Source organism: Epinephelus lanceolatus, chromosome 13, assembly GCF_041903045.1.
Source record: "Epinephelus lanceolatus isolate andai-2023 chromosome 13, ASM4190304v1, whole genome shotgun sequence".
NCBI lineage: Eukaryota > Metazoa > Chordata > Actinopteri > Perciformes > Serranidae > Epinephelus > Epinephelus lanceolatus.
Genome location: NC_135746.1, coordinates 14,298,418 through 14,311,358, shown reverse-complemented (window position 1 = coordinate 14,311,358; position 12,941 = coordinate 14,298,418). Strand labels below are relative to the sequence as shown.

Sequence of the window (12,941 nt, the reverse complement as noted above, 5' to 3'; positions counted from 1 at the left end):
TGACAATAATTTTAACTACCATATCCTTACCTAATTAATTTGGAGCACTTTGAAGGTATTACCTGCGTTAAAACACTTTTTGTGACACAACCTGGCAAGCATTTTGTGCATGAGGTGCATTTTTTTAATGTACTGTAAGTCTCCGCCAGCATTTAATGCACGAAATGCACCTTTGTGACAGCTGGTGAGCGGTTTCTGTGTGAAAGTGCATTTTGTGCGCAGTGGGAAGTGATTTATGCACTGCGGTGAGAGAAACTTCATTACATTAGCTGCAACTTCGTGATGGGACATTCAAAAGAAGGTTTATTTTACACTTCAGGAAATACAATTGTCAAGAAATGTACAAGATCTGAAATGAAACGCCGGATGATAAAAGATAATGTCCTGGTCTGAAAGCAGGAGGAATAGAAGAAAACATGAACAGCTTCTCGGGACTGCAATCATGTTTATTTCTCCATTTTTGGCATCTAGGTTAGAATGCACATCAAATGCTATTCTACAGGCAAATGACCTGCATGCAACTGTAGTAAATGAATGAAATATGTACAGATATAATGCTTGTTATTTATGAAGTATGAAAAAATACAATGTTATCCAGAAAATGGTATTTAAATATTATTAGAAAAAATTAAGACATGTCATTGTGGCTGTTCTTACAAATGAATACATGTGTTTCCCTTCTTATTAACACTCTGCCCACAGCAGTCAGATAATATATATTTGTGATGAGATAATATATTAACACTGTTTGCAATGGAAAAATGTTGATTTATGTAAAGCAGAGTTTCCTATAACAGGTGAACAGGTGAAGGTGGTGTCTAATTGCACATGCCAATATCAAAAATACACTGCGTATTTAAAGTCATGAAGACCAGCCTCCCAGAGATGGTTGTGTGTTTTGTATTGCAATAACATACCAAGCACCTGGCAAAGACATCAATGTTAACTGCACCATGGGTTAACATTATAGTTTATGTACTATCAACCTGTAGGAGTAGGTTTAGCTACTGTACTTTGTGGTGTGTGTAAGTGTGTGTAGGGTCGTGTGAATGGGTGTGTACCTGTAGTTTTTTGTTTTCCTACAAATACCGTGTGCATGCACGTGTGTCCTTTGCAAAGACAGCCTCAGCCGACCTTATTCACTGATGACGACCCACAGAAACTATACATTTTATCAGCTTTCAGTGAGAAAGGTGGAAAATTTGTTGATGGTAGAAGAGCCAGAGGAGTTTATCTTCAGCTTGCTTCTTCTCAGACTTCTATGATGTTGATGGACGGCACAGAAGGATGAAACTGCAACAGAAAAGATAAATAAAATCATGATTACTCTATTTTACTTTCTCCTCTAAAGACATACTTTGATCACAGAAGACAAATACATTGTCAGTATTACAGTAACCAGTACTGGACCTGGCAGAGAAAATTGGAGCCATGAACACAGGTAGCACCAGTGACAGCTGTGGCGGGAGATATTATGTTTTTAAGTTGTTTGTAAATCCATCTGTCCGTCTATCCGTACATCCGTTCCATTCTCTTGTATGCAAAACCCCAAGAATGCCTTGAGAGAATTTCTTTAAATTTGGCACAAATGTCCACCTGGACTCAACAATAAACTGATAAGATTTTGGTGGTCAAAGGTCAAGGCCACCGTGACCTCATCTGTCTCATTCTTGTGAGGGCTATATCTCAAGAACATCTTTAGGGGAATTTTTTCTTAAATTTGGCACAAACGTTCACTGGGACACAACAATGAACTAATTAGATTTAAGTGGTCAAAGGTCATGATCAATGTGTCCTTGCATCCATCTCATTCTCGTGTATGTAACACCTTGGGGGAATTTCTTCAAATTTGGCACAAACAATGGTCTCAATGATGAACTAATTATACTTCGGTAGTCGAAGGTCAGAGGTCAAGGTCACTGTGACCTCAAAAAAAAACATGTTTTTGGCTGTAACTCAACAATTCTCACACTAATTATGACAAAATTTCACGAATTTCCACTTTCATGAAGTGATGACATTTTATATCCAAAAGGTCAAAGGTCAACTTCACTGAGACGACATAATGTTCTGCAAAAACACTTTTGTGGCCATTATTCAGTGTCATATCTCGGGAACAGAAGGGGAGACACTTGGTCAGATACTGAATAGGTGACACCAATCTTGGGTGCCCACCTTGAAACTGTGCTGATTGTATAGATCTTTTGTGCTGCCGAAGGAAAGACGTGTGTGAAGCATTCATGTTTTCACAGACGTGAGGCATACATTCACAAGGTGGGAATTTTAGTTTTAAATCTCTTTTTTACAACTGTTTTTTTTGTATAATCTCTATCATAAAATATCTGAATACTAATGTGAAATCTGTAGGCAGTGCTACAAGATTTTGGTATCGTAAGCAATATTGTTTTTGTTTGTAGTTTGAGCAGTAATGATCAGTCATGTTTCAGTGGGTGTTGGTTGCCTGCAGGTAAACAGTTCATATTAAGAGCAAAAGAGGTGGAACGCATTGGCCGAAATACAATTGGGGAACGCGTCGGTTGTCTTCTGACAGTGATTTAGCTTTTTAGAAGTTTTTCCTGCTTTATCTGCATTTATATGCAGATAGCTGATATGTTGTCTGGACCTGTCTGAAGGTGCTACTCGACTTGTAAATAATGACCACGGTATGGATGAGAAAGTCTTGGCCTGGATATCCACTGGCTAGCCAGATATCCCGAAATAGTGGCCCTCGCCCCCACAGGGTTTACTGTTGTCAGATGACGGCCGATGGGTTCCAAGTGAGGAACATTTAAAATAAAAACTTTATTTAGAGAAATGCCAGAAATACCTTAATGTAAATATATATATATATACATATATACATACATATATACAGTACAGGCCAAAAGTTCGGACACACCTTCTCATTCAATGCGTTTTCTTTATTTTCATGACTATTTACATTGTAGATTCTCACTGAAGGCATCAAAACTATGAATGAACACGTGGAGTTATGTACTTAATAAAAAAAGGTGAAATAACTGAAAACATGTTTTATATTCTAGTTTCTTCAAAATAGCCACCCTTTGCTCTGATTACTGCTTTGCACACTTTTGGCATTCTCTCCATGAGCTTCAAGAGGTAGTCACCTGAAATGGTTTCCACTTCACAGGTGTGCCTTATCAGGGTTAATTAGTGGAATTTCTTGCTTTATCAATGGGGTTGGGACCATCAGTTGTGTTGTGCAGAAGTCAGGTTAATACACAGCCGACAGCCCTATTGGACAACTGTTAAAATTCATATTATGGCAAGAACCAATCAGCTAACTAAAGAAAAACGAGTGGCCATCATTACTTTAAGAAATGAAGGTCAGTCAGTCCGGAAAATTGCAAAAACTTTAAATGTGTCCCCACGTGGAGTCGCAAAAACCATCAAGCGCTACAACGAAACTGGCACACATGAGGACCGACCCAGGAAAGGAAGACCAAGAGTCACCTCTGCTTCTGAGGATAAGTTCATCCGAGTCACCAGCCTCAGAAATCGCAAGTTAACAGCAGCTCAGATCAGAGACCAGATGAATGCCACACAGAGTTCTAGCAGCAGACCCATCTCTAGAACAACTGTTAAGAGGAGACTGCGCAAATCAGGCCTTCATGGTCAAATAGCTGCTAGGAAACCACTGCTAAGGAGAGGCAACAAGCAGAAGAGATTTGTTTGGGCCAAGAAACACAAGGAATGGACATTAGACCAGTGGAAATCTGTGCTTTGGTCTGATGAGTCCAAATTTGAGATCTTTGGTTCCAACCGCCGTGTCTTTGTGAGACGCAGAAAAGGTGAACGGATGGATTCCACATGCCTGGTTCCCACTGTGAAGCATGGAGGAGGAGGTGTGATGGTGTGGGGGTGTTTTGCTGGTGACACTGTTGGGGATTTATTCAAAATTGAAGGCACACTGAACCAGCATGGCTACCACAGCATCCTGCAGCGACATGCCATCCCATCCGGTTTGCGTTTAGTTGGACGATCATTTATTTTTCAACAGGACAATGACCCCAAACACACCTCCAGGCTGTGTAAGGGCTATTTGACCAAGAAGGAGAGTGATGGAGTGCTGCGGCAGATGACCTGGCCTCCACAGTCACCGGACCTGAACCCAATCGAGATGGTTTGGGGTGAGCTGGACCGCAGAGTGAAGGCAAAGGGGCCAACAAGTGCTAAACACCTCTGGGAACTCCCTCAAGACTGTTGGAAAACCATTTCAGGTGACTACCTCTTGAAGCTCATGGAGAGAATGCCAAGAGTGTGCAAAGCAGTAATCAGAGCAAAGGGTGGCTATTTTGAAGAAACTAGAATATAAAACATGTTTTCAGTTATTTCACCTTTTTTTGTTAAGTACATAACTCCACGTGTTCATTCATAGTTTTGATGCCTTCAGTGAGAATCTACAATGTAAATAGTCATGAAAATAAAGAAAACGTATTGAATGAGAAGGTGTGTCCAAACTTTTGGCCTGTACTGTATATATATATATATAAATATATATATATATATCTTAACAACATCAGTTTTTCAGGCATTCAAGATCAATACTTCAACCTTTAATTCTATGTTTTCATGAAGATGTTTTTATTCAGAAATTGGCCCTGATCAGTCTCAACACATCCACTCTCTTGCGTAAGCCATCGGTGAGACAAAACACCTTCAGGACTTTTGCTAAAAACATTTACACTATTGACTGACACTAGAGAGAGTTTTTGAAGTCCTCATACAAACTTCTCTGACAGAAACCTTACATCAACATCTGACCACCTAATGAGGACTGGAAGGAGAGATAAACCAACACAATGAGGAATCCTACAACGATTGTCCCTCGGCTAATTTAAACAAGAGAACTCAATATGTTTCTACATTAAATCCCAGCCAGAGGTCGACACTCACAATGCAAATTACCTCGATTATCGATTGGTCATGGCCTCATTACTGAGCTGTGACTGAATATATCTGTTCACACACCCAAAGCTTCACCTGTGACTTGACTTTATATTTTTTAAGATATGGACTTTAATTTACATTTGACCATCCCAGGGTTTCAACCCTAAACTTATTGTGTTTTATTACAACACATTCAACATATGTTTTACCTAACAGTCGTGCTGCTTGTATATTATTTGGATGTAGAGACTGTGGAGGAGGAATGGGTCCTTGGAGATTCCTGTCATTATATCTGTAGCAAAGATCTAATTTCTATCAGGTGCTTCTTTGAATGAAAGATTTATTTTTTCCCAGAGGAATATTATTTGGTGGTCAAGGTTACATTTTAGACATCAGATTTGCCACAATATTTTCAAGAATTCCTCTATGAAAAAGAAGAAATGAATTGGCATACAGTAGTACAGCAGTCTATGCACAGTAAAGGTGAATTCAAACATTTAACCTAGGTAGGGTGAAGTAATGTTTACTGTACTTGGTATGTGCCAAAAAATGAGTAAGCTTTTACATATAGCATGATCTACAACACATTTATATGAGTGAAGTATAGTTGCAGAGGTTAGGTTTTGGAAAAGAATCATGGTTGGGTTTCATCACATTACGCTCTTATCTTAAAGTTACATAGGTTAGGTTTAGAAATATTTAGTTACTTAGGTTAGCTTTAAAAATGTTAAGTTATGTAGGTTAGGTTAAGAAAAACAATCATGGTTGGGCATTGTCATGTTATGTACTTAATGTTAAGTTACTTGGGTTAGGTTTAGGATTTTTAAGTTACCCAGGTAAGGTTTATAAAAAGAATCATGGTTGGGTGTTGTCATGTTACTGCTTCACGTAAAGTTATGTAAGTTAAGTTAAAAAGGTAAAGTTACACCAATGAAGTAAAGTTACTAAGGTTAGGCGTAGGATTTTAAGTTACGTAGGTAAGATTTAGGAAAGAATTATGGTTGAGTGTCCTCATGTTAATACTTAACGTAAAGTTATGTAGGTTAGGTTTAGGAAAGTAAAGTTACGTAGGTTTCATTCAGAAATGTTAAATAATGTAGGTTAGGTTTGGGCACTACCATTTTATGTATTTAACATAAAGATATGTAGGTTAGGTTTAGGAAAATAAAGTTATGTGCTTTGGTTTAGGAAAACAATCATGGCTTTCTTTTGTCACATCACTTAATTAAAAGCTGCGCAGCATAGGTTTAGAAAAGTAAAGTTACTAAGGTTAGGTTTACGATTTTAAGTTACGTAGGTAAGGTTTGGGAAAAGAATCATGGTTAGTTGTTGTCATGTTACTGCTTAATTAAAGTTACGTAGGTTAAGTTAAGGAAAGTAAAGTTACGTAGGTTTGATTCAGAAATGCTAAGTTACGAAGGATTGGTTTAGGAAAAGAATCATAGTTGGACACTGCTATGTTACGGACTGAACGTAAAGTTACATAGGCTAGGTTTAGGAAAGTAAAGTTATGTAGGTTTGATTCAGAAATGCTAAGTTACGTAGGATTGGTTTATGAAAAGAATTATAGTTGGACATTGCCATGTTACGTACTTAACGTAAAGTTACATAGGCTAGGTTTAGGAAAGTAAAGTTATTTAGATTATGTTTAGAAAAAGAACCATGGTTGGTTAACATCAAGTTGTGTTGTTTAAGTTCTGAAAAGTGAAGTGACTTAGGTTTGAAAATGTTAAGTTCTGTCAAAAATTCTGGAACATGTTGTCGCCTCCCAAATCAAGACCCACCTCCGCTCTCATGAACTATATGAACCATTTCAATCCATTTCATCCGGATTCCGCCCTCAACACAGCACCGAAACCACTCTCCTCAAAATCACTAACGACCTCCTCCTCTCTGCCGACTCTGGCCACCTCAGCATACTCATCCTCCTTGACCTCACTGCTGCCTTTGACACCATCAACCACACCACTCTGCTATCCCGCCTACAAACTTCCCTCAACATCACTGGCTCTGCTCTCTCCTGACCCAAATCATACCTCACCGACAGACATCAGTTCATCCAGGTCAACAACTGCACCTCCTCCACCGTCCCCCTGCTTCAAGGTGTCCCTCAGGGCTCAGTGCTTGGTCCTCTCCTCTTCATCATCTACTTACTCCCCCTTGGTTCTATCATTCGTCGTCATGGTCTCCATTTCCACTGCTACGCTGACGACATCCAAATCTACATCTCCACAAAATCCATCACCCTGGCCACCCGCTCAACCCTCACCAACTGTCTGACTGAACTTCAATCATGGCTGCAAACCAACTTCCTCAAACTGAACTGTGACAAATCTGAAATAATAGTCATCAGCCCAAAATCCCTCTCTACATCAACACAAAACTTCACCCTCAGCATCGACAACACCACCCTCTCTCCCTCCCCATTCATCCACAACCTTGGTATCACCTTCGACAATAACCTCACATTTGACCATCACATCAGCCGCCTCACCCAAACTGCCTTCTTTCACCTCAGAAATATTGCCCGTCTCTGTCCATTATTCTCCTTCTCTGCCGCTGAAACTCTCATCCATGCTTTCATCACCTCAAGACTTGACTACTGCAACAGCATCCTCTACGGCTCATCATCCAAAGTCCTCAACAAACTCCAGTACATCCAGACCTCTGCTGCCTGCCTCCTCACCCACACCCGCTCCTGTGAACATATAATCCCTATCCTGCAAAACCTACACTGGCTCCCTGTCCCGTACAGAATCAACTTTAAGATCTTCCTCCTCACCCACAAAGCCCTCCACTGCCGGGCCCCCTCCTACCTCACGGACATGCATCCTGCAACCTTCGATCATCCGACAAAAACCTCCTCTCACCTCCACACAGGACCAAGCACCGAACCTGGTGCGACAGAGCCTTCTCCATAGCCGCCCCCTCCCTCTGGAACACCCTCCCTATACACATCCGTGACTGTCCAGATCCATCCACCTTCAAATCACTCCTCAAAACCCACCTTTTCAAATCCGCTTTTAACCTTTAAACATTAGCTTTTCGTTCTCTGTTTCTCATGTACCCCCCCTTTTTTTGTATGTACTTCTTTTCTTTGTTTTAAATGTAAAGCGTCTTTGAGAGCTGTAAAAGCGCTATATAAATAAAATGTATTATTATTATTATTATTATTATTATTGTTATTATAAGTTACATACATGTAGGTTAGGTTTAGAAAAACAATCATGGTTAGGTGTTATCATGTTACATACTTAAAGTAAAGTTATGCAGGGTAGGTTTAGGAAGCTAAACTTACATTAAGTTTAGGAGTTTAAGTTATGGAGGTAAGATTTAGGAATAGAATGATAGCTAGACATCATCACATTACATAATTAACGTAAAATTACATAGGTTCTGTTTAGATTAAAAAACGTGGTGATGATGTACTTTAAAATAACTCAAAGCTCACGTGGTTTCATACAGGATACAAACACCTGTCTCCTGGGGGAAAGTCCTGTTTGTTTTACCATTCAACACCCTGTCCCCAACTGATGTTTGCTCATTCTGCTACTTCTGTTTTTACTCCCGTCAGCGCATTTGTCTTGTGAATTCAGGTGCAATACTTTTTGTAGGTATACAAACAGTGCATGAGAATAGTCTGGACCATTTATTGTCCTTGGTTTGAATTAAGATTTTTATAACTTCACACTAAACTTTTTTTCTAATGGAACATACATAAGCATTCTCCACATGTCCCCACATGCAAATTGCATTCGCTAATCAAATAAATGTCAGTCTGTGCCTCGCATTTTAATCATGGGAACAGCTGCCTGCTGTTATATGAGAATGTGTGGGAGAGTGAAGCACAGGAGAGACAGTTTTAGTTGGCCAACAGTATATGTGGACCTGCTACCCACACCATCACCAGGCAGTATTTTTAATTTACTGATTAAGCATCATGTCCCAATAAATCCATCATAATCATTTTGGGGCTTTTTGGTTTCCAGCCTGTGCAGCAGAGCCAGATGCACCTGTATCCTACAAAACTACAGTAATCATGTTAATATCCACCATAATCATGTCTGCCAAAGTGCCAAGTGCCAAAGAGGTGTGCACTTCATGGCAGTGTGAGCTGGCTGAGCACACGGCAGATTAGATTACATTAATGTTATTATTCACTGGAGGAAATCGTTTCTGCAGGATGCTTCTTCACAAACAGCAAAACACAGCACAAAAAGAAGTCATTTTGACATGTCTCAGCAGGAGAAGCACAGGTTTGAATAATGAGATTAATGTTGGCTGAATTCCATTTAGCTGCTTCAGATTCAGGGTCGTGGGGAGAGACGCTGTTAGTGTGCACACACAGGTGCTTGAAAAAGCCTTTATGTGCACTTGTATTCAGAGGTGTCACGCTCACCTTGCTCCTCAGCAGCCCTCCACTGTGGTGCTCCGGCGTGCTCCTTTCCGATGACGGCTTGGCCTTCTCCTTATTGTTGCTGGAGTCGTTGTCCTTGATGATGTCATACTGCCGGCAGAACAGGGCAATAACAGCTGCCAGGAGGTGAGAGATGGGCACATGTGCAACACACACACACACAAATGAGGACAGGAATTTAGTTGCGAGGCGGCAACTGTCACTCACAGACATGTCACCACTTCCTCTAACCAAGCACGTTGAAAGGCCATGTGGATAATGGAATTCTGCTCCCATGGGAGGGTGATGGCTGTGCCTTTATCTGAAGGCTTGGAAGACAGTAATTCTCCATGGAGTTGGCTTTGCTACAATATGCAGTCTGCCAGATGCAGTTCTGCCTCCAGTTTGGATAAGTACTGAATGCTCACAATTAACTTCCTTGCTTCACTGAGGTTATGAATTTCTATGAGAATGCTATCATTAAAAATTCAGAAACTGATATGGAGTGCTGGTAATGACAGCTGAGAAATAGAAGCGTGATTCATTTAATTAAGAAATTACTATTATTCATGCATCACGTAACCGCTCTGTAATATTGCAGCTACATATCACTGTCTGTTTGTAGCTGAGAGACATTCATGGTTGGCGTTTCTATATTTACACTGGTTTGCTTCGTAGTTGAATTACAGCAACGTTTATGTGTTTGAGAAGTGATTTGTCTGCATTTGAATGGTTTACATTACAATTTATTATAATGTTGTTTTAATGGGACATTTTCCACAGCAAAAATCTTTAAAGCCTTCACTCATCTTATGCGCTTTTTCAACTAACAGGCCCTCGTTAAGCAGCAACATTATTCAGTAAAGCAGATGAGACTGCAACTTTTCAGACTTATAATAAGCAGCAGAAGCTATAAAGATAAAAGATAAAAGAAAATCAAATAAATAAATACAGAAGTACACAACTATCTTTTGCAGACTGAATGTTTGAAGGTGTTATATGCCTCATAAAATTCAGAGAATAATGTGACTTTAAACAGGGACTGGATGCAAATGAGCAGTCAATTACGAATGCGCCACATGTGGTGTTTTTATTCTTTCACTCCCACTCGTCACAGCCTCCGTGTTACTTTGGTTTCTCTCATTAGTATTATTTAACATCTCACTCTGGTGCTCGGGGGTGGGAAAACCCCGCTCCTGGCAGCCTGTCAGATATGCCACTTCTCATTGTGCCTCAATACTTCATTAATCAGCACACTTCCTCAAAGGAGTAGAAACTCATACATGGATGGAGAGGCTTAGATACAGAGAGTGCTCAGAGACGCCTGATGTTGGTTTGACATTGTTGAAGCCAAAAAAGCCTAAAAAGAGACGGGACATTCAGACATGGCAGATTAATTTTTTCAATCAGGTTTTTGGACTTTAACAGGACACCTATTGATTAGTGTGTCAATGTACTGATGTATTCTGCAGTGTGAATCCTCTGTCAGCTATGTGTCATTAGTCTGTATCACTGAGGCTGACAATAAATAACAAGTTTCAATTCCACTGGAAAAATCAAATTATCTTTTAGCTTATTTGGCAATATTTTAATGTCATTTCACCACTGACAACAGCTGATCAATAATATCTTGTGCTTTGCTTTGGATTTATAGTTATTAGACAATATTGAATCTTCATTCAGGCTTTTACAGTAATTACTCTCAACGATAGGAGACACACTGAGATATGTGTTACTGTGACAGCACAAACAACTAAAAGCTTATTATAGAGACAGTATATTATATCACTTGTAATAAATGAAAGCAGTGATTTATTAAATCAAGTGGTGCCATTAATACTTAAAGGGATCCTTCACTATCCAAATGACCATTTACATATCAGTTATTCATTCTGTGTTACATTAAATTTGTGAATAAACCTTTGTTTTTCTTGCATGCCTCCATGTTGAACAAAGAATCCAAAAACTAAGAAAATTCGTGAATGAAAGTACAGCAACGACGACGACGACAGCGACTACAGGAAAAACCTTAGCAATGTGTAAAACGGTAGCAAGGAAACATCTAGTAGCGCCGCCCAGTCAAACGCTAATAAGCTGTTACTTCCTAAATTTACATTTTAGGGGGCAAATTATATATTTAACTTATCCACCGAACATTTGTAGATGTCGGTATGACTTTGTTTCAATTGTGTATGCATCCATAAGAAATACCACATCCCACGTTGCCTCAAATACTATTCAATCTTAACACATCATAAATGTTAGCAAAGTAACGTAAGTCCAGTCAGTTTGCTTGGGAAACGTATTCATATAGATAAAGGCCCAAAACATACATTTAATGTTCTTTATCATACTTAAAGTGTTTTTCCTCTTCATTCACTGTGATTCACTTGTCTCATTGTTATATTATATATAATATAATGTTGATTAAAAGGGGCACTCTGCATATATCCACCATTTTAGTTCATTTTTAGAAACTCTTGTATATATCTTACTCCTATTGTTACTCTATTAGGAACTGGTTTTTGCTTTTGCTCCTTAAACACTTTATATCTTGTGTATTTTTAATATTTTTGACTGATATTCAGTACTCTATTGTTTTAAAAAACTGGACCCAGTGTGTGACCCTGAACCGAGGAACCCTCTGGTTGTTCTGGTTGTTACAACAAAATTCCATTGAATTGAATTGAATTGAATTTCTATTAAAACTGAATCATTACTAATCACATGAAGTCTACAAACCTACCTGCCCACATGACCAAGACCACCACAATTATGATCATCTCTCCTGTTTGTAGATGCCGGGACTTGTCCAGGCCCTGCACAGTGGGGTCATCTGGGAGAGGGCACAGACAGGACAGGTACAGTCAATACATAGTCCATAACATTGAGTACTCATTATTCAGTCCTTCCTTTTATTTATATAGAAGGGACAACAGAAACACATCAGGCATTAAAATGCAGTAGGATAAAATCACAAACAATGGCTTCAAACACTTCTTTAGAATTCAGATATCAGCTTCACTCAGTGTAAGTAAAAACTGAACATTAATCTTCACAAAGGTAGCATTAGTTGCAGAGCCACTTAACTGATTTTCCTGATAATTTAAGACCTTAAAATCACATTCTGCCAATAAGGACTGGACAATAAGGACACTCCCTTCATCTCTCATGACTGTTACGCCATTTAACAAAAACCGTAGTAGTCAGAAAATGTGGTGGGCATTACCACGAATCAATCCCGTAGCATTAATCCTCCTTTAAGTGGATTGACTATGGGCCTATTTCCACTCTCCAAACTATCTCTTAAACCCGCATGGATGGAACTCTTCCAGAGCACCACTCTTCCCAATTGCCTCTTTTAGTGAATCAAGTTGTCAAGAAACTGGCCCAGAATGCCAGATTGTCAGCTCTCCTCGCATGATGGCTATTATGGAGGGGGGTCAATTATAGTGCCATGCTCATTTAAGTCTTGATACTAGTGTGCATGAGAATGTGACTGGAGAGAGGGTAGATGCATGTCAGAGTGGAAAGTGAAAAACAACCTCAAATCACAGAAAAGTGCCTGATATTTATATGTACTGGTGCAGTGCGTGTTCAAAACATGCCTGTTTGCAACAGACAATTGCCTAGC

The 12,941-nt window shown here is 39.4% G+C and overlaps 1 protein-coding gene across 1 annotated transcript in view; it reads right to left on the bottom strand.

Moving 5' to 3' along the window:
- Window positions 1-280: 280 nt before the first annotated feature.
- Window positions 281-12,941, bottom strand: part of fndc4a (fibronectin type III domain containing 4a) — a 48,192-nt gene continuing 35,531 nt past the window's right edge. The window contains exons 4-6 of the mRNA XM_033648552.2: window positions 12,054-12,143; window positions 9,311-9,444; window positions 281-1,293 (exon numbers count right to left, since the gene is read on the bottom strand). Of these exons, the coding sequence (XP_033504443.1) occupies window positions 1,252-1,293; window positions 9,311-9,444; window positions 12,054-12,143 (266 nt within the window). The 3' untranslated portion in view covers window positions 281-1,251. The remainder of the gene's footprint in view (window positions 1,294-9,310; window positions 9,445-12,053; window positions 12,144-12,941) is intronic.